The sequence below is a fragment of the Sporothrix schenckii genome (genome assembly GCF_000961545.1).
Source record: "Sporothrix schenckii 1099-18 chromosome Unknown Cont49, whole genome shotgun sequence".
NCBI classification, from domain to species: Eukaryota; Fungi; Ascomycota; class Sordariomycetes; order Ophiostomatales; family Ophiostomataceae; genus Sporothrix; species Sporothrix schenckii.
Genome location: NW_015971150.1, coordinates 1,103,332 through 1,125,935, shown reverse-complemented (window position 1 = coordinate 1,125,935; position 22,604 = coordinate 1,103,332). Strand labels below are relative to the sequence as shown.

General features: G+C 57.5%; 7 protein-coding genes across 7 annotated transcripts; 3 read left to right on the top strand and 4 right to left on the bottom strand.

Moving 5' to 3' along the window:
* Positions 1-250: 250 nt before the first annotated feature.
* On the bottom strand, positions 251-1,477 carry SPSK_05345 (uncharacterized protein; the record flags this gene model as incomplete). The annotated part of the gene is made up of 1 exon (XM_016732094.1): positions 251-1,477. The coding sequence occupies one exon, from the start codon at positions 1,475-1,477 to the stop codon at positions 251-253; it is 1,227 nt and encodes a 408-aa protein (XP_016582866.1).
* Positions 1,478-3,218: 1,741 nt separating this feature from the next.
* SPSK_04932 (uncharacterized protein) lies at positions 3,219-6,029 on the bottom strand (the record flags this gene model as incomplete). Its single annotated transcript, XM_016731692.1, has 2 exons — positions 3,219-5,878; positions 5,990-6,029. 2 exons carry the CDS (start codon positions 6,027-6,029, stop codon positions 3,219-3,221), a joined length of 2,700 nt encoding a protein of 899 aa, XP_016582865.1.
* A 437-nt stretch (positions 6,030-6,466) lies between these two features.
* On the top strand, positions 6,467-7,469 carry SPSK_05428 (uncharacterized protein; the record flags this gene model as incomplete). The annotated part of the gene is made up of 2 exons (XM_016732175.1): positions 6,467-6,849; positions 6,908-7,469. 2 exons carry the CDS (start codon positions 6,467-6,469, stop codon positions 7,467-7,469), a joined length of 945 nt encoding a protein of 314 aa, XP_016582864.1.
* Positions 7,470-7,673: 204 nt separating this feature from the next.
* On the bottom strand, positions 7,674-9,059 carry SPSK_05282 (kinetochore protein Nuf2; the record flags this gene model as incomplete). Its single annotated transcript, XM_016732032.1, has 1 exon — positions 7,674-9,059. The coding sequence occupies one exon, from the start codon at positions 9,057-9,059 to the stop codon at positions 7,674-7,676; it is 1,386 nt and encodes a 461-aa protein (XP_016582863.1).
* Positions 9,060-13,975: 4,916 nt separating this feature from the next.
* SPSK_04897 (uncharacterized protein) lies at positions 13,976-17,140 on the top strand (the record flags this gene model as incomplete). The annotated part of the gene is made up of 1 exon (XM_016731657.1): positions 13,976-17,140. One exon carries the CDS (start codon positions 13,976-13,978, stop codon positions 17,138-17,140), a length of 3,165 nt encoding a protein of 1,054 aa, XP_016582862.1.
* Positions 17,141-18,812: 1,672 nt separating this feature from the next.
* Positions 18,813-20,255, top strand: SPSK_05264 (monooxygenase; the record flags this gene model as incomplete). The annotated part of the gene is made up of 1 exon (XM_016732014.1): positions 18,813-20,255. The coding sequence occupies one exon, from the start codon at positions 18,813-18,815 to the stop codon at positions 20,253-20,255; it is 1,443 nt and encodes a 480-aa protein (XP_016582861.1).
* A 661-nt stretch (positions 20,256-20,916) lies between these two features.
* SPSK_05181 (MFS transporter, ACS family, pantothenate transporter) lies at positions 20,917-22,579 on the bottom strand (the record flags this gene model as incomplete). Its single annotated transcript, XM_016731931.1, has 3 exons — positions 20,917-21,253; positions 21,321-21,613; positions 21,692-22,579. The coding sequence occupies 3 exons, from the start codon at positions 22,577-22,579 to the stop codon at positions 20,917-20,919; spliced, it is 1,518 nt and encodes a 505-aa protein (XP_016582860.1).
* Positions 22,580-22,604: the final 25 nt, after the last annotated feature.

Here is a 22,604-nt window from a genome sequence, read left to right as displayed (position 1 = left end):
ACATAAAGAGAAAAGCCATAAAACGACAACAAATGCTTGACAAGTCCTGTGTGTCTAATCCGAGACCGTGTAAATGGTGTATGAGTCTATAATCGCGTACGGCGCCCGTCATGGGTCTCAATGAGCCTGGTCCGTTTCCGTGTCCCATGTATGAGGAGAATGACGAAGAAAAAATGAAAGGCGAAGGGGATGCATTCAGATCAGAGAACGATCAGAGAAAACGACGCTGAACGACGGCCGAGGTGCACCCTTACTCCAGCGGCGTCATCAGCGACTTGCGCATCTTCATGTTGACCACGCCGCCGACACCAAACGCCGGCACAATGCGGCCAATGCGCGCCAGCGAGCTCACCAGCCAGTTCCTGCGCACGGCGGCAAACCGGTCCGCCCAGGTCGCCGGGCCATTGGCATGGCCGGCCGGCCCGCTCGCCTGCCACGGGCGGTTGTAGAGGTCGAGGCCCAGCAGGTGCACCGGCGTCGAGACAAACTGGGTCAGCGCGGGCGCGGCAAACTGCGCCACCGCCAGGCCGGATACGGCGCGCGACAGGGCCTGGCGGGCGGCCGCCTCGCCGCCCAGACCAAGCTTGTCGTCGAGGTACGGCCCCAGCCGCGGGGGGATGTTGAAGGACGCGAAAATGGTCATGCAGTCGCGCAGGGCAAACAGCAGGTACGACGGCAGCGGCACGGGGCGCGGCACGGCGCCGGGCGGGCCAAACATGCGGACAAACACCTGGTCCTTGTAGATGCAGACGCCAATGTTGGTGGCAGACGAGGCGGCAAACTTGGCGGCGCCGGCGGTGACGTGCGAGGCGGGGCGGTTGTGGGCGGTGCTGGTGGCGGTGTCGACGGCGTTGGCCGTGAAGTAGGTGCTGCCGTAGAGCAGGCAGATGAGGCCAAACGGTTTGCTCCACAGGATCTGCTGGGGGCGGCGGACGAGGGTCGCAAAGGAGGCACGCAGAGAGCCGGCGAGGGAGTTGGCGCCCGAGGCGTTTTCCATGATGCTGCGGTCGATGATGGCGATGATCGGCGCAACCAAGGAGGCGGCGGTGAAACCGCTGGCGGCGTCGGCAGCGAGACGGAGGCCCAGGTGTCGGGTGTTGTACTGGGGCTTGGCCGCAGCGGCGGTAGTAGAAGACGTGGTGGCGGTGGAGGAGGTGGAAGATGAGCCGCCTGGGGCTCGTTTTGGGAATGGCGACGGAGGTATATGGGCGGGCGGGAGGGACGGCGTGAGTAACTTGGGTCTCGAGGGTGTGGATGTCGAGTCTGGCTGTAATGCCGACGGTGATGAGGTGGAAGTCGACGGCTGTCTTGACGAGTCTGAGGAGGAAGACGTTGCTGAGGAGGACGAATCCGAGAAGGACGACGGTGCCGAAGACACAGCCGGCGAGGGTGTCACCATGGCTTCATGGAGGCCGGTTCGGGATCTTCCCAGGCCGTCGGTCGGCACGAGCACCGGTGCCGTAGCCGGTGGTGCCATGGTGGGAAAGCTGTGGCGGCGGTTGTGAAAAGAAAAGAAGGAAATCGGTGGCTGCGGCGTCCGTCAGCCGGAGCCGGGCGATGCGTTACGGCTCGGTGTAGTCCAACGCATGCAAGCGTCACAGCGAGTCAATGCCCGTACTCGTTCTGCCGACGGGAGAGAAGACTCCGTTACGAGTGAGCGCTGTCGTCTCCGGCTGTCAGTCGTCGAATATGTGGAGGTTGATTTCCCCAAAGTGGTGAGTGGTGGCTGGTGTCGTTGACGATAGCCGATAAGAGAGTAAAGAGCGAGCGAACCGGAAGGCACGGGGAAACGGGGAAAACACGGGGAAGGTACGGAAGGGGAGGAAAGAGGAAGGCGATAGCGAGGGAAGGAGCAGGGAGAGGGAGAGACTATATTGTATCCAAATGCATTGTGTGATGATGCATACTGACAAGCCTCTTGTTGCTTTCTAACTCCTCTGCTTAATCTCAAAAGTTTTGTTTGCGACCGTCGTCTTTTTTATTGGTCTTGGGACTTGCGACCCGACCGTGTCGCAAAAGGGTTGCTCAAAAACGTTCCGCTCTCGCTGATGGTGCCGCTATGGGGGGTATTTTAGGCTGTCTGTGGGGGGCATCATCCCCTGTCTGGGTTGCCGAGTGCCCTGAAACGGATCGAGATGTTTGTTTTAGTGGCTCCAGCGCCACCGATACAGGAACGGGTGCTTGCCCATCGGGTGCGCTAGGCGGCTTTCAGCAAGGAGCTGGGACCAAACTGGCACCGAAACCAGGGACCATTAAGACCGCTGGATAAGGCCGCGTGTAGGTGCAGGCGGCGGGCCTAAAAGCCCACGCCCCGAGCTTCCAGCGCCTGAACAACTCAGTGACCCGCAAAATCCTTGTATCTTACGCACACCCCGAAGTCGGAGATAACAGAGGACGGTCCACTGAAGTCTGACGGTCAGTGTGAGATGCAGGAGGCTGGGAAGGAAAACAGGAATACAAAGCTTCTTGAACTGACGTGAGAGCTGAAATACGGCATATCTTACAGCAACTAAATAGAGGTGCTTCCGCGGCTTCAGTACAACCGAGCGCCGACCAAGACAACGGAGACAACACCATTTATCGCCGGAACAGTTTGTAGGTAGGTTCGACCTGTCCTGCGAGGCCCGTAAGCCACTAACTGCTGGAGGATCGCTGAAGGATCGCTGAAGGGTTTGACTCACCGCTAAAACTTCAACAGCAAAAAGAACTCCATAGCTGGTTAGGCCACTGCAGCGCTTACTGGTGGAAGCCGGAGATACGGGACAATGATCCAGCGAGCACTGCCGAGACAGGAGACAGGAGTCAAGCTGTGCATAGAGAGCTTGAGCTTTCGAGCAAATGGTGTATCTTACGGCCTTCGTGATGGGAACTTGGTCACCCAATCGACAGTCAATTTTGTAAAACGTAGATGAGATCGAAAATTATGATAATTTGTCGTTCTTTTATTTTGTTTTAATTTTTATTTTTGTAAATTGAATTTGTAGAAGAAAAACAAAAAATAATAATAAAATGGCTGACATAAAGTTGTCAAAAACAGAAAACCTATTTTGAATGCCATTCGACATATTCGTTTAGAGACGACGAGGAACAACTCTCGCATCAAATATTGTCGTAAATTCATACTTTTATTGCAATGGCCGGTTGTCCCGGAACGCCTGTATATGTGATGCCCAGTCTAGGCAAATGCTTGTTGTATATGCTCCCCGTCCCACGCGGGTCTACGCCGGCATCAGACGGTCGTTTTCCTCGCCGCTCTCACTCTCATCGTCTTCCTCCTCACTGCTCTCTTCTTCTTCGCTTTCCTCCTCGTCTTCATCGTCGCCTTCGTCACTGCTCTCTTCCTCACTGCTGTCTTCTTCTTCGTCATCGTCGTCATCGTCATCGTCGTCGTCTTCTTCCTCGGCCTCTTCTTCGGCAAGCCAGTCATCAAGTGTCTTGGATCCTAGCTTGCCCGCGGCGGCCCGGCCGCCGTTGGTCCCGGCTCCACCAACCACCGGGCCACGACTCTTGGCCGCCGCGGCATCCAGGCTCGCGCCGGCCGGCACAGCTCCGGATTTGCCGCTACGACGGTCGTCGTACTGTGCTGCGGCCAGACTCTCCTCCGTCTCCCGCAGCCGCGCGTCCGGCTCGTCACCCTCGTGCACCCAGTCGGGCAGCGGCTCGTAGCCCCGGATCCCATGCAGCATACCGCGGCTGACCGTGCCGCCGCCCGTGCTGTCGAGACTGGCAGCGGAGGATGCGTCGCCGCCTGCGCCCAGAACCAGAGCCGCCGATCCGAGGGTAAACCCGCGACGCACTGCGGATGGACTGGGCGCGTGCGGCACAGGCTTGGGTGCGAGCAGCATCAGCGTGGCCAGCTGCGGCACCTCGAGCAGCGCGCGGTAGAGGCGGGTGCGGTCGCGGAGATCGTAGGAGACATCGTAGCGCGCAAGCAAGAGAACGTAGTCCCAGAGGCGACGGATGGGGTGATCGGCCGACTCGTCGGGGGCCGGCGACGCGGCGGGCAAAGGCGAGTGCGACGGCGGAGATCCGAACCCGCCGTCGTCGGCAAAACCTTCTGGAACGAGGTCAGCCAGCGGCGAGGGTGTGGGTGACGGCGTTGGCTTGGCGTCCGATGGTGCAGGTGGGGGATTCCGCTCGGCTTCGCGGTTGATGTGGTGCAGGTACACTTTGGCGGCCAGCAGCACAATCTGGCGCTTGGCGGCCTCGGATTCACTGGCAAAGTCCTTGAGGAGGATGCGCAGCACGTCGGCGGCAATGTTGTCCTCGCCGTTGAGACCGGAGAACTCGCCAACGAGCCAGATGATCGTGGCACGCGCCTGCGGGTCGGCTGCGGCGTCCAAGTTCTTGGCGAGCCGTACAACAGTAGCCGCGTGTGCTTCCGGGTCCTGCTGGATCAGGTGGCGGATCACGGTCAGCGACTCGGCCGCGAGCGTGCCGTCGAGACTGGTGATCTGGGCCAGCAGCAGCCGCAGGCAGCGGGCCGCGGTCGTCGCGTCCGCTTGCCCACCTGAACCGCCGGGACCGTCGGTTGCCTGCGCACACCGTCCAATGGCGCGGACGGCCTCGCGTACAAGAGCCTTATCGGACCCCCGCGCAAAGTGCTCGAGCTCGCTGAGGATGAGCGACTTGATGGGTGCCGGGCTGTGCGGGAAAAGCAGTGCCAGCACCTCGAGCTTGAGGCGCCAAACGGCCGGTGGATCGGTGGCGCGGACGAGGAACCGCGATGCGTAGCGTACAAAGTCGGCAGGGTAGGCAAGGCATACAGAGGCAATGTTGTACAGAGCAATCTGCTGGGTGTCCTGGGGTCCGCGCAGCAGGGCAACGAGCGGGCCCACGGCATCGCGGACGTACTCGGCGGTGCCGACGCTCACGTAGCAGCGGGCGACGGCCACGACGACGCCCGCATTGCGGCTCTGGAGCAGGGGACGAATGGCGTTGAGGAACAGAGTCAGGTCTGGGTCGAGATCGACGACGGTCTGGAAGGTGGAGGGCTCCGTCGGAGTAGCCACCTGGCCCGTGTCGCTGCTTCCACTGCTGTCGGCGGCGGGCTCGCCGTAGAAATCGCCCAGGTCGAGGGTGCGTGCCGCCGTTGTCTTGTAGCTGCGCCTGCTGTTGTTGCTGGCTGCAGTCGTGCTCTCTTGCGCCACCTGCCGCGTCCTCCGCGGAAAGCACTTGCGCGCGTAGATCGTCAGCATCCGCAGCGTTGCCAGCTGGCTCCACTCGTCCATGTCGACCAGCTTGCGCACCAGGTCGCGGTAGTGCCGGTGAATCAGGTCCAGCCGCTCCGGGCACACGGCCATGAACGCGGCCACTGCGGCACCCGCCACATAGTACTGCTTGTCGCCCAGAAGCGTCCCCAAATACTCGAGCAGCGACGGCAGCTGGCTCGGGTCGAGCCGGTAGCATTTGGGAATCGCCAGGGCGGCCGCCCGTCGCACGTAGGGGCTCATGTCGGCGGCGCCCTTTTTGATCGCCAGCGACACGATCTGGCTGATCACGGGCACGCGGATGCCCGACATGGTGCGGAGGGCCAGCGCGCGCACCTGTGGGTTGGTGTCGGACAGCGATTTTTGGATGGTGTTGATGGACAGCAGGGCCATGTCCGGCTCTTGTTCGGCGTGGTGCACGACATAAATGTAGACGAGCTTTTTGATCTCGAGGTTGGGCGACGCCACATTCTTGACGACGGACGAGAAGAACGGCAGTGTTTTTTGGCCGCGGTAGGCCATCGTGGTGACACGGCGCAGGCCGTCGAGCACGTCGCGGTCGGCGCGGCTATCGAGCAGCTTCTTGATCTGGCGGCTGTCGAGCGGCCGTGCAGGGCTGCGAAAGCCGCTGCGGGCAGCCGATGACGCATCGAGTGTGAGTTCGCGGGCTGAAGAGGTGGAGTTTGGTCAGCATGTAGTGCTCCACAGGGGAGGAGGAGGAGGAGGAGGAGGAGGAGAAAAGGAGAGCCACATGGACTGGGAAAATGTAGCAGACGCACCACTCTCGAGGAGGTTGGAGATGCGCGAAATCGACTCCATGGCTGCGGGCACAGCACAGCGCCGGTGCAGCCGCTCAGTAGGAGAAGGTGCGTTACGGGGTAGGCAATGGGCCTTGGGTCGGCGGTCGTGTGCCGCCCTGTGCGTGTTACGATAGTGTCGATGTTTGGGAGGAGAGCGGTGGAAGCCTTGTTTGGATGACGGAATGGCATTGATTTGGAGTTTGGTGGGGGGCAATTGGGGCAGGCACGTGCACCGAGCTCAAGCTTTGTCGAGCTGTTGTTTTAGTGGGGCTCGACAAGACTGTTACATTTTATTTTGAGAAAGCGCGACCAACGACCTACGATGACTAAACAACACCATCGAAAACAACACAAAAACACGACGCAATGACAGACTACACACTTCTTTCTGCACGCTGCTCTCCATGACACCATGAAACCGGCGCTGGACGCCGACTGAAGAACCAAACTGCCGCCATGGGCAGCCCCGTTGTCGTAGTGCCGCCTGTACGCCCTACGGCACTGCTGGCCCATGTGCTGGCACATTGTGCCCATCCGACGACATTGATCGTGTGCTCGTCCAGCACCGACTTTGTGCGTCGCTGTGTGGATGATGCTTGCAAAGAAGACGACGGCGACGGCGGCGGCGACGGCGTCTTGCACACGGCATCTCTGCTGCAGGTTGCTGTTGCCCGCCACATCCGCGTCGCCTTTGTGCCGACCGTCGCCCACCTGCGTGGCTTCTTGGCCGCCCTCGACCTGGCAGCGAGCCGCGTGACGGCACCACCGGCAGCCGACACTCTCGTGTCCTCCGGTGGTGCGCCCCCGCCGGCCCGTCGTGGCGACCACGCTCTGGTGGTGTACGATTTTTTTGCGGCTGCACCGGGACACGAGCGAGTGGAGCAGCCAGGGCCTCAGTGCGTCGGCGGCCGTGCTGGTGGAGGCAGGATGGCGGACGGGGCTGGATGTGTTGGTCGTGGACGGGGGCCGACCGCAGATGGAAGGCACCGAGACCACAGGGAGCACAGACGTCTGGGACGAAAAGATGCCCGTGTTGAGCACGGGTCCCCGCCGACAGCTGCAAAAGGCGGGCTATCCGCTTCGGACGGAACGAGTCAAAGCTGTCCTGGCGCGATGGTTTGCCTTTCGGGAGTCTGTCAAAGAGGAGGAAGTGGAAGTGCACAGTGAGGAGACGGAGGAGAAGGTTGAAAAGGTGCGGAAGGCGGAGAAGTTTGAGACGGCTGCCACCGACGATGCTCTAACTGGACCTGTTGAGGTTGAACGCATGAAAGCGACGGATGAGGCCAACGAGGACCCAGTCACTTTTGTGGAAGAAGCAGTACAGGCAGATGCAGAAGGCACAGGTGACGGTTCCCTTGTGGAAGAGACTATCCAGGTTGTTGAAGAAAAGCCACAGAAAACCTTTGTCAGAGACAGTGAAGACGAAGATGACCTGTCCGACGAGGCCATGGACACCTAGACCGGACTACGAGTACAATTTTGCATCTGTGTCTTGCGGTCGATAAGAAGAGTCGTTATTTGTTATCAAATTAAAGTCTTTATCACCCCAAGAACCGAAAACGCCGCGCCCATGGTATCCGCCCATCATCAGTCATAGAGAAAACAGCAAACAGAAAGCACCAAGAAGATCGTACACTGCACACCACCGCGCGCGCCAGCGCTCTCACATCGTCTGCTCCATCTCCGTAATGTACAGCTTGATGTGCGACTCCATCTTGAGGTACTCGTCGTAGGCGTTGTGCACCTCGTTCTCAATGTTCTCCTTGAGGTCCAGCATCTTCTTCTCCGTCTGCTCGATGCGCACGCGGCGCTTCTCAATGTCGCGGCCCTTGTCGCTGCGCTCCTCGTTGAGCGTCCGGTGGATCTGCTTGAGCTCCTCCATCTTCTCCTTGGCCTCCTGCGCCTTCTGCGCGCTCTGCTCGCGCAGCTTCTCCGTCCGCTCGTTCCACTTGGCCAGCTGCTTCTGCAGCATTAGCTCCGCCCGCTCGACCTCCTTGACGTCCGCGCCGCGCTCCGTCAGCGCGTCGCGCTGCCGGCTCTTCTTGGCATTGTCCTCTTCCTCCTTGCCCAGCTCGGCGCCAATCTCGTCCAGCAGCTTGATGCACGCCGCCACGTCGCCCGCCACCACGTGGAACGAGTCCGCCGACGTTTGCAGGGCGCGCGCCCGCCGCTCGAGCGACTCAATGTGCGCGCGGTTGTTACTCAGCGTGTTGGACAGGTCGGCCAGGTTGGTCTGCAGCGACGCCGGGCTCTGCAGGACGTACGGCTGCAGCTTGGCAATCTCCTGCCGCAGCACAACCTTGGACTGCGTGCGACGCTCGAGCTGGTCCACCAGCTGCTTCTTGCGCTCGCGCGCCTCGTCCAGCCGCGCGCCCACCTGCCGCTGGCTGCGCTGCAGGTCCACCAGGTTGCGCTTCAGCGCGTCGTTGCGCTGCATCTTCTCCCGCACCTCGGCCTCGGCCGCGTTGCGCGCCGCGCGCAGCGCCTCGAGCCGCCGCTCGAGGTCCTGGTTCGCGCTGTACAGCTCGTCGGCGCGCTGCCGCGTCATGGCGCCCCGCTGCGCGTGCTGGTCGACAATGTGGCCCTGGCCCTCGCGGAAGCGCACAAAGTTGATGAGGTAGCTCAGGATCATCACGAGGCGCTCGTAGGTGGGCCGGTACAGGTCGTTGAGGCTAAAGTCGCGCACGCAGCACTCGGCCAGCAGCACGCGCAGCGACGCGCAAAAGCCCATCAGGCACCGCGTGTCCGCCGGCATCAGCACGTCGCCGTATTCGCTGCCGCACACCTCTTCGGCGGCCGCCCGCATCGCCGGCTCCACCGTTTCGCGCGACACGTTGAGCAGCTCCTCGGCGAACCACTCAAAGATCTTCTGGACGAGCAGCGGATTCGGTTTCTGCAGATCGGCGACCGAGAACGGGATGCCCATGTCGGCAACGCACGCGACAATCTCCTTGTCTGTGAGCCGCACGAGCAGGTCGGGCACGTCTTTGGGCCGGGCATTGCGATGCTGGTTCGGCGGCAAAATTGACATTCGCGGGTTGAACGCCATTGTGAAGGGTCGACGGACGCTTGTTGGTGTGTAAGCTCAATGGTTGCGTCGTTGCGTAATTGTCATGTATTGAGTCGGTATCGTAGTATTGGTGATGTGTGCCGGCTGGCAAAAGGTCGCGATGCGCTTCGAATGGCGATTTTGCTGGAGCTCTTTGTTGATGATCGAAGCGCGATTTGTGACATGGAAGGGACAATTGGTGAGGCGCGTGTTTCTGGTATTGTGTTTAATTGTGGAGCAGTTGCCCAGCAACGCGCTTGGGAAGGTGCCGCCAACCCGCACCAAAAGCTTCACCACTACGACTTACACTAAAATGTGTATCAGACTATCAATGTCATCAATTTCAATTGATACGAAGGCGTTTCAACGACAAGTTTAGGACTTGCTTTCTCTCCTGTACCTGTGCAACTTTGGTTGTGTTTGCTGAAATGGCCATCAGCTTGACAACATGACTGTACTGAGCTGCTTCGTCGCACGAGGACGGCTGTATTGTCCTCTTTGCTTTTGTATTTTCATTTCAGGCAAAGCGCCGTGACATTGGGTAAAGAAACCAGTATGTGTGTTATCTGATTCGATTTCGATTCGATGGCAACGGATATTCCTCGTCCCGTGCGCCCAAGCGGAGATGATGCCGGAGAAATACTCGACTGTCGCCGTTCCACAAACGCTCGTACCGTCGTCTGTCCTCTCTATCTCTCCCTCTGTCTCTTCTCATGTCCTCTGCCATTTCACTTGATTGAGACGATTGGTGCCCGCATGAACCATTTGATTACATTCGCAAACCAAAAATTGCAATTTAAAATCCGTGCAGGCGTCCCGGTGCAAGACACCTGCCGAGAGCCCTGAAGGCCCGGAGAGCCCTGTCAGTCATCTCGGGTGCTTTCCGTGAAACGAAACATCCAAGCCAATCAAATGGACGGAACGTGGTGATGTCTTGGATGGCGCACCTACATGCGTGAGGTACAACTGAAGACGGAAGACGGTGCGAGAGCAGGAAGGATGGAACCTGAGCGTGGCGGAAGACTCGAGGGTGGAAGAGATTGAGCATTCTGTGAGAGAGGCCCCGAACAAAAAGAACAAACACGAAAAAGAAAAGAAAAAGAAAGTACAGAAACCTGCCCAGCTGCAGCCATGAAACACAGACTAGCCGGATGTGCCCAAGGATGCGCCCCAGGGCCTCGTTCTGGCCACTGAGAGGTCCGATCCGACAGTGAACGTCAGCATCCTCGGTCACGCATGCTGCAGCTCTTGAGAGGCGATGCAAAGCTTGCTTTGGAGCAGCAGTCCTTGCTTTTGGTTGGTGGAATGCTGGGTACTTTTGTAAACAAAGGAATGTAGAAATACTATGTGCCTCGCACCGAAGCTGTACCTCAACGATTGCCAGGTGGTACTTTCTTGTCTGTGTTTGTGAGGTTCAAGGACCAAGTCTTTTGAGGACTCTTTCTTTAGAACAAATCTGTTCGTTTCTGTTTGCATTCCGTCACCTGGAATACTCAGCAGTCCCAGTATTCCTTCTGTGGTCAATGCCAGCGGTCGTTGTCCGTTGGCCAGTTTTCCAGGCAAAAAAAGGCCCATACACCTGCCAAAAGCCTGAGAAGGACGCCGATCCCAGTCGAACTGCCCGATCGACCGTTCTTCGTAGTGGAGTAGCCTTATGCCCAACGGCAGGGGCAAGAATAGACGAACAAAAGACGGCGCAGGAAAAGACCAGACTAGGATGTCCTGGCCTGGCTGTCAGTTCTTGCTGCCTCTTTCTCTTCCGTACTTTTGATATACTACCTGGGCGCACCGCATGGCTTCTCATTTCGTTTGCCATGCTTCGTGGCACAGAGGGCGCCCGTTTGCCTCCTTAACGCAGCCTGAACATACCGCAACGAGTGTCGATTGCACAAGCCGCTGCAAACAGCCTGCAGGAACAATGAGTCTGGTCAGAGCTGACAATGGCGTACGAACGCTATGCTTCCTGCGCCAGGACGCCGTACCTGCGCCCGGGTCTGATAGTGCCCAGGCTGGACATGCTGGCGCTTGCTGCGTCGTACTTGCGAGCCACGACATATTCCATGTAACTTGTAGTCATATGGAGAGAGAAGCAGTGTGTTTTGCTGTCGGGGAATGGTAGACACATGCAGGTTGGGCAGTGTCATCTCCATCGTCACTCTCCTCGATGTTGTGCAGTGTATGCAAGCTGCCTGTCTGACGAATTGTTATTCCGAGAAAGGCCATTGCAATGCTCGCAAGATAAGAAGAAACGCTCTGCTAAATCTTGTCTTTCGTTGCTGCTCCCGTTGAGCCTCATTTCAAGTGCTTTAGCGACCCTGCATTGGAACGCACTCAATGTTATTCCGGCGTACATTGCTTTACACGGCGGTGCACGTGGTGTCTGTATTTCGCCCGTTAAAAGTTCATCGTGCTCTGGTTGAGCTTGATCATATTTACGGAAAGTGCGATGGAACGTGGGACCTGCCTGTGACAGCGAGTCTGAGTGTATTGGTTTCGTTCTCGTGTTCAGGAAAGAGCGACGGAGGCAGCTTTCCAATCATTGACTGTGGCGATTCGCGCTTTCCTGCGTCCTCGAGCTGTAGTTTCCTCCATTACTGTATTCATATCTCCCTCTCCTTTCCTTCTTTTCACATTCACGTCTGCTGTTCCGTTCGTACTCTTCCAGCCTCAAATAAACATCCGAAGAAACGGTGCGCCCACGCACGACAGCCCACTCACACCTGTGTCCCGCCGGCATCTGCTGTGCATCGCCAGCGAACGCACCGTATTTAGCCCTGCAGTCAACCTGTGCGGTGGAAGCTTGTCGACGGTGTGGGCCAGACCACGACGTCTGGCCAGCAGCATCATAGTCTTCCCCCTTTTCTGCAGTGATTCTCCCTCTGTCCCTCTCTCCCTCTCCCTCGATGCCTCCATGTCGTTCTTCCACTTCCGTTTGACCACCCCTGCAACCCGACACATCCCTCTCATGCCCACCGCCAATCACACCCTCCCTCGCATGGGCCTGTTTTCTCGCTGGCCAACGGCTGTCCTTCTCAGGCCCCTGCAACCAAGTTTTGTGGCTTCAGCCAGCTGGCCAAACAACCCGCCACCCCTCCTTCGTCATCCCTCTAGGGCTTCTCCCCCTGGACAAAAAAAGGCGTACACACAAAATGTTCTAGCAGTCTTTCAGTGCAAGAAATCTTTAATTTAGCACTGTAACAGTGCCGACATCTCCACCAAAAAGCGTTTGTGTGTACGCGTTTTTTTGGCCAGGTGGAGGGCTTCCATCCATCGTATGTCTTGGGTTTCATCGATTTCATTGCAGAGCACCCCTGTCCCGTTGAGAGGCAAAATTGCAACGTATTAACGGCGGGCGGAAACAGGCGGCGGCCACTTGTGGGTAAGCGTAGCGTCTTCATGCCGGTAGCTTCATGCATTTTCCACTTTCGCGTTTCCTCACTGTTCTCTCCTTGTCGAACACCCTCTCGACCCTCTTGGGCGGCAGAACACTCACTTTGATCCCACCTCTGTGTCGCACGGATACAGGAAAGTTGCGTCACAAGGCATCTTAGCACTTGTTTTGGGAATCCACCCAAGCGAACGAGGAGGCGAAAAGCTAATTCGAGGAACAGGTAGCTAGACTCTAGTCTGTGAAGGCAGTGTTCAACTATTCGAGAAGTCCTTCGAACGGCTGACGATCCCCTGTGACCCAGCAAACGGACCTCTCCACTGACACACACAAGATGTATGCAACCCTGCCCGGCACACCCTTTGTATCCTCCGTATCGCCCGACTTGCTGACTTTTTTGGGTTGCAGTTTCGTCGTCTTGATCGTCTTCAAGCTCACTATTACTTTCTTTTGCACATTTTGTCTTTCCTCCCTTCCCTTCCCATTTACCAGACACTTGCCCCTCTCAAGCTGATCGATCACTCGACAGACTGTCTCATTTCCTGCTTTCTGTGCCTGCCCTCATGTTACCAAATAGCAGCATCTTCCGACAGCCCAGTAGCAGAGAGCCTACCGGCAGAGAGTGCATAAATTGTCGACACGCCAACTTCATTAACACGCCTCTGATATAGCCCTCCTCGACCTTTTGTCTTCTAGCAAGCCAACTAACCCTGAGGTTATACCGAACTGCCGCTGGCAAAAGTGAAGTGGGCAAGGCAGAAGGAGAAGGGACCAGGTCCCAACCCGCACAGAACGGCAATTTGCAGAGGCGAAGAACGACGGAATACGATACGACACGGTCGGGACCCGCTAAACTGGCCGCTTTCCAAGGACTGCTCAGTCACTATTTTAAGAAAAGGAACCCAGCCTCTGACACAAAACATTTCCTTCCCATTCCTGACACGATACTGAACCCATCGAAGGGACTTTTTTTTGTCGGCGCATTTTTACGCTCATTCACCCACGGTGGGGCTCTTCTTCAGCCATTCCGGAAAGCTTTTACTCCCAATTACCCACCCTTCCCGTTGGGTGCAAAACCAACCCGCAAAAGAAAGCCGCTGGAGATCTCAATCTCGCCGCTAGACCCATCTCCCTCTCTACAACATATTCTCCATCCCTCTTTTCTCCTCGTATTCCTGTTCTTCGTTTCTTCCTGCGCCTCCCCTGCTTCTTTTCTTCTTCTCATAATTTTTTGTTCACACTTATCGACGACGCCACACTCAACTGTCTTTACCTCACGCCAGAACAATCGTTTCCCACATTCCAAACAGTACGCCCTGACTGCAGTCATAAACCTCTACCGTCTTAACCTTCGTCGACACCATGAGCGCTAGCCGCGACAGAAATGGCCCGAATCTGCGACTAAAACTCCCAGCACTCAATTAAAGCACCAGTTGGAACATCGACGCATTCTGTCCACGCTCCAGCGAACACTACAAACTGCCCGCTGCCGGCCTGCTGGGCCAACAAGCCAGCTTTTCAACTCAAAATGGCTCTCTGGCTGTTCAAACGAAAGAGCCGGCGGAAAAGAGGTCGCGCCAGCTCACCCGTGGATGATTTTTCCGCAATGCCGCGAAGCTTCACCGCTCCGAGTGGACCGGTCGCTGCAGGCCCGATTTCTTCGTCGCCTATCCGGCGACGTCCTAGCAGTAGAAAACACCAACGCCCGGAACCCAACAAACTCCAGCGCCGCATACGCACATACAGTTTTGAGTCGGGCCGCGCCGACAACTTGGAGATTGGCAACGCAGGTACCTGGAAGGGCGCGGCGCGTCGCAAGCCATCTATCCCTTCGCCACCTCACGCTAATGGCGGCCCGCTCAATGGCTCAGCGAGTGACGGCATTGGCGGCAATACCGCCCAAATCGAGCGCAATCCAACACTGCACCATTCCGACAGCAAACGCGATGGGCGTCAACGTATGTCGCGAACGAAAAGCAGCAGGAGGCGTAAAAATGCAGACGACCGCGCGCGCGAGGTCAAGATCAAGGCCTTGAGCAATCCCAGCAACGCCAATGACAGCTATGACTTTACACCCATGCGGCCTGCGGCAGAAACTTGGTCCGCCGGCCGTCCTATGAAGCGAGAAACAATGAAGGTTGCCCATCCCAACAGCGTTGCCGCCCGATATGCTCGAAAGCTTCCGAGCGATATCTCATTGCCCATGGCCGAGTCCATCGATTCGGCCATGTCGTCCGACTCCGACCAGGTTGCCTTTGTTATTTCGCCTTTTGCTGCTTTGGCGCCAAAGCCGACTTTACGCTATGCCTCGCAACCCAGGGCCAGCGCACCAGGCAACGGTGGCGGCTATGTTCCTGCGCGCAGTATTTCACAAAAGAGAAAGCTTTCGAAACCGATTCCCGAAGCGACGCTAAGGGCGCACAAGCGCGTTGACGATCTGGCGAACGATATGAACGCTAGCGACCTGCGAGAACTCATGGAAAGAGATGCGCGGCGAAGAGACAGGAGACGAGTCCAGGATGAAGAGAGAGCTGCGCGCCGACTAGCTCGACAGGCCGAGAAGCACCGTCTGCAGCAAGGCCATTTGCAGTCTGAGCAACCAGCTGGCGCAAACTCTGCGCGCCCTCTTGCACCGGTGCTGCGGTCATCGCCCGAATTGGCCCGTGGTGTGCTTGGCCGTGAAGCAGTTGGACTTGGACCCGGCACTACCTCCGCCGTTGTGACGTCCGCTGTTCGACGCGAGTCTCCCACTCCACCCCCGCCCACACCTTCGGAACGAAACTCGATAATGCTCGAAGAGCGGCCCGAGCGCGACATTGATGACCCGCTCCCGCAGGGCCTGCGCGGCGATTTCTCCACGCCGTCTGCCGCTGATCGCCAGGACGGGGCCGATTTGCCAGCTGTCAACAGTGGGTCAGCTTCGAATTCCAGGCGCATACCCTCACCGGTTGATATGTATCACCGACCAAATAGCATCCCCACAGCACCTGTCCAGTTTGAGCCCCCCGAATCAACCCCGGAATTGACCGCACCCCGGCAAGAAGCTGCTGCACTTCCAGCACGGACCCCATCCATGCTCAGACGACTCGCTAGAATAAGAAGACGCATGTCTAGCGCATCATCGATAAAAGAAGACTCCGAGACTGTTGCCAAAACCAATGCCACTGTCGCCCGCAAGCCGTCCAACGGTGGGCTAGTCCGCAGAGGGTCCCTAACATGGGGCTCCCTCGGCGCTCTTTTCCGATGGAGGTCGAGATCCAAGCGGACCCCACAAGGACAATCGTCGTTTGCAAATTTATCTCGAGATTCGATGGCTGCCCAGTCTTCGATCCAAAGATCTCTGCATAATTTTGACGCTGTCCCTCACAGCCACCTGCGGAATCCCTCTCAGACTCTGGTTGAGGAGTCCTCTAGCTTTGCAGCGCCAGAAACTGCAGCGGGGATGGCAGGGGGCCATTTTGCGTCCACTGCATCTGTCAACTCGTCTGCAAAGGCTGCACGTCCTACAAAACCTCACCCTATGAAGGTGACCGGCCTGGTTCCGAAGCGCACTCTCTCTCGTTTCCGTGAAGACCTACCTGACTTTCTCAAGTCTCCTCCAGCCTCGCGCATTCAGTCGCCGGAGGTGCAAGAAGCAGTGTCTCCTATTCAGGCGCAGATGGTTACACAGGGAGCGGTCTACAGCTCCTCGCCCACTCAAAATTCGAGCTTTGTCAACAACAGTGGAGACGACGAGTCGATTATCCTGATGCCGACCGGCTTTCATGAGGCCCCGCAACAGCCGCCGTCGTTTGACAGCACGAGCATGGGCCACAACAGCACGACCAACGGAACGCGGGACACCCCGACGTCGTGGCTCCAAATGGAGGAGACCGAGCCGTCGCCAGAGCCGCAGCAGTCACTATCCCTAGCGTCAATCGACTCCGAGGGCTCTTGGCTGTCGGGCCGCACGGCGTCACGCCGCCGGGTGTCACAGATGCAGCCATCGCTGGACAGTGTCTCGCGCTCGTTCCAAAAGACAGCAACCCACCAACATCATCGCGAGCGGTCGTGGCCTTCAAACGGGAGCACACATGGCCAGCAGCCTGCCGTGTCGCCGACCGAAGCCGAATTGGTCTCTTCTGCACACGGCACCGTGGCCGTGTCTTCTGCTCAGCACATGGACGACGACGAGTCGAGCATCGTGCTGGATGACGAGTATCTCAGCCGTCTTGCTCACAGCTCAACCGGTGGTGGGTCGCGGGCTATTATGCAGAGAGAGTCGACGGGCGATATGCTTCCGTCTAGCGACGACGAGCTCGATACCGTCAATGGCGACGGCGTTGATCCGCGCTGGGGTTCCGTGAACGAAAAGCGGGTTGATGCTGCTTTTGTGATGTCACACCGTGCCAATCTAATCCAGAGCCGCGAGGTTCTGATGACTTCGTTCTCCGATGGCGAAAAGGGCATGGACCGGTCCGAGAGCCCCGTTGACAGTCCCATCAGCCCTGTGAGCATGGCAAGCCCGATCAGCCAAACAAGCAGCGAGTTTAAAGAGGAAGAGGCTGGCTTGCAGCGCGCTACAAGCGTAAATCTTGGACGAGGCCATGCTCGCCATATCAGCGCCGGCAGTGCCAAACTGCTGGAGATCACGCCGTCGCCGCGGAACTCGGTCGACGCCAAGGCCGGCTGGTCGCGTGAACCATTGTTCTAGGCTTTGGGCCCCTTTGCGCGAAAGTGTCTGACAACCAAGGTGAGGAATTACGGCAAGAGAGGGTAAGGTGCGTGAGAGAGGGAGAGGCGAACAAGAGACACGAGCTCCAAGAGCAAGCAAGCATGACACGACGGCTATGATAAAATAATACGGTCTCGATATACTCCGGATCGACAACCAGCTCTCCAGCATTTCCTTTGACGTCTTCGATACCAACTACATTCGCTCATTTCAAACCATTTCCTATCACGTCTTACCAAAATAAGAAACAAAAAAACGAATACAAGAAAACACGAAAAACAAAATCCGCACGCCAGAGAACCAACAAAACGCAAAAACAAAAGGAAAAGAATATGAAATACGAAAAAAAAATCTACCAACAAAATCAAAGCGCACAAAAAACATACGGAAAACCCCAACCCTGGCGTAGGGACACCCAAAAAAAAGTATCAAAAATCTAACAGCCTCGCGCCGCCGTGCCGTCTACTTGCTGCTCCCGTTGTCTCTGCTCATCCTTTCTCCCCTCTTGTGTCGTTCCTACCTCAAACCCCGGTGTTTGCCCCCTACTTGTAGTTCAGCTCTACAGTGCTAGAGACGGGAAGTTTCCCCCTTTCTGCGCTCGTGCCCTGCGGTTCGTTTGTATTTTGGTGCCTTTCTTCCTTTGCGGCCCAGGTCGGCCTTATTCTGTTGCCTTTGCCGCGTCATATTATTTGCTAGATACCCTTTGCGTACATATGTACGGATATGATTTTGATACACACATTATTTGACTACTCTTTTTTTTGGTGATATCGTGCATGATTTCCCCAGACGTCGCTCTGCATATACGGTTTTTGTCTCCACTGTGTTCGTTCGTGTGTCCCACGACGGCTATCCAGGATGGGCAACACAGCATCGGAATTGGTGTCCGGTCCGGAGAGGACCGTTGAGGTACAGTTTAATCTGCCCCACATATACGACATACACCCGACCTACATCCATCGCATCACCAATTCTCTCAATGTTAATCAACGCAACCACACTGCCACACAAATAATGCCGTCCCTGCCGATCCACTTTCTTGTCTCTCCGGCCCGGACAAACGTGGACAGGGCATGGTCACTTTCTGATAAAGGCATCATCTCCAGCTCCCACGCTTTTTCTTGCTTTCGCTGGCTCTGCTCTGCTTTGCTCAGCCTGGCGCCGAATGGCGTTTTTGCTGACGGGCGCCTGTGAGTGGCTCACTGCAGCCCGGCCGCCCACGAAATACGATGAGGCTTCGAATCGCGCCATCTCCGCGTCGTCGCCGTGCTCGCCGCTGCTTGCAAATAATGGACCCCGATACGTATTCGGAGCATTTCCATTCGCTTTTCGGCGGGTTTTTGTCAACAGCATTGCAGTTCGCCAAACCTTGAGCGGGGGTCGGACAAGCAAACATGCGAGAAGCGTGCATGAGCCCAGGTGGGATGACGAGCGAGGTCAGTGAACGAGCGAAACGAGCGTGCCGATGGACAGGTATCACAGTGGTGGTCCGCCCCGAGATCGCAAGCTCGAGCGCTGCCATGTTTGAGCTCTTATAAAGGAAACCATATCGCTCGCAACCATTGACGATGTCGTGGCTGCGTTCGCACCTCTACATTGTTTTGTCTCTATCCGCCTACTTATCATCATACAATCTGTCACATAAAACACCATGGCCCCTCGTTATCGCCGAGTAGCCGTGATCGGCGCCGGCCCGTCTGGCCTTGCGGCCACGCATGCACTCGCGTCAGAAAAGTCGTTTGACACGATTCGCGTGTTTGACCGCCGCGACCAGGTTGGCGGTCTCTGGCATTACGATGCCGAGCCTGACACGTTTCCCACAACGGCCGGCGTGCCCTCGGACCAGACGCGCAAGCCACCTGTATCCACATCCGAGTTGCCCGCGTTTACGCCCGCCAGCGCGCCAGACCACTACGCCCGCTCGGCACTGTACTGGGACCTCGACAGCAACGTGGGTGCCGAGTCGATGGCCTTTACGCACTCGCCGTTCCCTGTGGTGAACTCGCCCGTGTCGATTGAGCGGTTCGGACACAACAACCCATCGCGGCCGTACGGCGTGATCACCAACTGGATCGAGGACCTGTTCAAGCCGTACCTGTCGCTGGTAACGCTGCGGACGACGGTCGAAAAGGTCGACAAGCGCGGCAAGGAGTGGGTGCTGACGCTGCGGCGGTCGGGCGTTCTGTACCGAGGCAAGCCGCACGACTACTGGTGGACAGAGACCTTTGATGCGGTGGTGGTGGCGTCGGGCCACTACCATGTACCCTTTGTGCCGGCCATTGACAACCTGATCGAGGTGTCCAAGCAACTGCCCGGCCGCTTCGAGCACAGCAAGTCGTACCGCAAGGCGGCCAAGTACGCCGACAAGCGGGTCCTGGTTGTGGGCGGCAACGTGTCGGCGTCCGACTTTATCCAGGACCTGCACGGCATTGTGAGCGGCAAGCTCGAGGTGGCCGTGCGCAACAAGAACCCTGTGCTCGACGCCGTGTACCGCCTGCCCAATGTGCGCCTCCACACGACCGTCAAGGCCGTTGAGGCTTCGGCCGACGGGAAGGTGAACGTGGTGTTCAGCGACGACCATCGCATCGACGGCATTGACTACGTTCTCTTTGCCACGGGCTACCGTCTGCAGTACCCCTTTTTGCATCCCAACCCGACCACGCCCGAGAACCGTGTCGCCGGCTTCTACCAGCACGTCTTTTCGATTGACGACCCGTCCCTCACCCTCATTGGCCAGGTCAAGGCGGGCCTCTCGTTCCGGGTCTACGAGTACCAGGCCGTCGCCGTCGCCCGCTACTACGCCGGCCGGAACGGCATCCCACTGCCTACGGCCGAGGACCAACGCGCCTGGGAAACCGACCGCGTCGCCAGGCTCGGACCCACCAACGCCTTCCACGCCATCGCCCCGGACTTTGAGGCGTACTTTAACTGGCTTGTCGACTTTGCCGGGCGGCCGGCACCGGGCACCGACGGATATGCACTGCCGCGCTGGGACGACAAGTGGGCAGCGCAGGGGCTGGCTATTCTGGGGCTGAAGGACAAGTACTGGCGTCGGCTGATTGCGCAGGACGCAGCCATCAAGGCGAAGCTGTAGACATGTGGGACGTTGGTGCAGAGGCTGGACATTGTACATACAGTAAGGCGATAAATGAAGTTGGTACGAACAGAAACATTTTGTTTTAAAACACAAAAAAGAAAGAAAGAAAGAAACAAAAAAACGTACAGCAGCGGGTATTCGCTGGTCGTCACCGACCCAACTACTAATCCGCCGATTAAAGGTTTGACTAGGGGAGAGCGGACGGGATCCCGTATTCTCCTTTATCTATGGCCGTACGTGGAAATACACAGGGACAATGAGTGTTTTATGTGCTACGTCCACCGGAGTTGTACCGAAATAAAATGATCCAAATTCGTGTGTCTCTAAGATATAGCTAGGCGCGTCTTGCAGTGCAGCTCAAGATCACAAATATTCGACACACAACACGGCCTGGCCAGTCTGAAATACCGGCCCAAACTATAGACTGCACCTTTAGGTCGAAAAGCACATTAAGTTAATAAACATACACCTTTGTTTCCTTTTTATCGTATATTGGCACGTGGACAAATCGGATCAAAAGATGATTAAAATATTTGAATACGTCGTAGATTGCGTTAATCATTCCAATGTACATTCTGGAGAACCATAGATTTGGACAACTTGTTTATATACGAACCACCCCTCAGCCACACTACTTTCTGCACCCTGATGACCAACACTATACTTGCACTTTTTCGTCCTTACCGGGGACAATCGCTTGCTCGCGAGACAGCTCGCCGTCTTCCGAGTCGGTCGACGGCCGCCGTTCTGCCTCGGCCGCCGCACGTTTCCGGTCACGCACAATCATGTACTGGATGGCAAGGACAGCAAAGATGGACGCAATCACGAGACCAAAGGTCGTGGGAAAGCCGCGGCGGAAGGTCGGGGCGGTGGTTTGCGGGAAGATGACGATGGGCAGCCAGGCGGCGACGGCGTACTGGAAGCCGTTCATGCTGCTGATGACGACGGCGCGTTGCTCGTTGTCGGCGGCGCAGACCTCGTTGGCCCACGTGTAACTGGAGTGGTGAGTAAAGAGAGCAGAGAATCAGCCGAGAAAAGAGCGCAAGGGGATAGGAGGCTCACTATACAGCCGTCATCAAGTGGATGTTGACGGTCAAAAAGGCAAACTCGAGAAAATGAATGTTGGAGGACCAAAAGGCGAGGATGCCATTGGGCAGGAGAGTCAAGATGAGCGGGATGAGCACAAAGGCGAAGCGACTGCCTGTGTAATCGGACAGAAAGCCCCAGAGGACGACACAGGAACCAGAAATCAAGGCCGTGCCCGTCGGGATGAGGTTGCGCTTGGCGACGGAGAAGCCCTCGGCCTTGAGCCAGATACCAAAGTAGCCGTTGCCGCCACACGATTCGCCATAGAGCTATACGAGTTAGATTACACATACACACACACACACTCTCTCTCTCTCTCACACACACACACACGCCCGGCAACTCACCACATAGCCCAGCGTAAAGAGATACCACTTCCACGACGACAAGACCCGCTTGAACATGGCCAGGTTGATCTTGGCTGGCGCCGCTTTGCCCTCCCGGTTGACCCGCGCAATGGCCAGTTCGCGTTCCGCCGGCGTCAAGTACCACGCCCGCGTGCGGAACGGCGTGTCCGGCAGCAAGAAAAAGGTGGCAATGCCCACGGGCACCGTCATGCTGCCGCACACAATGTACAGCCAGCGCCAGCCGGCCAGCCCGTGCACGCCGTCCAGGTTGTTGTACACGGCCGCCTGCATGTAGCCGCCAAACGCCGTGCCCAGCGGCGCCGTCATGTGGAACAGCGCAATGCGCTTAGCCGTCTCGGTCTTGGTGTACCAGGTGCCGAGCAGGTACAGCATGGCTGGAAAAAACGAGCTCTCAAACAGGCCGACCAGGAACCGGAAGGCATACAGCTGCCCCGTCGTGTGCATCCCGGCCTGCGCAAACGTCCAGATGCCCCAGCCGACCTCCATGGCCGTCAGCCAGAGCCGCGGCGGCACGCGCTGGATGATGAGCGTGCTGGGGATCTGCATTACGGCATAGGCGACCGTGTAGACGGACGTGGCGTACGTGTACTGGTTGCCGTACATGTGCAGGTCCTCCTGGAGACCCGAGACGTAGGCATTAGCGAGGTTGCCCTGGTCGAGGTACTTCATGAAGAAGCCGAGGCAGCCGACGGTCAGAATGGCCGAGTCGAGCTTCCGCAGCAGGCGGCGCTCTTCGGGGGTCTTGAGGTGTGTGTCGGTGTCCCAGATGAAGGACCGGAACGAGCGTTTAGCAGGTGCGGCGGCGGCGGGGGCGTGAGCCGCGGCGTCAGCCGCGACGACGTTGTCCGAAGGTGTGATGGCGGCCATTATATGGTATGGCTGTCTATATAGG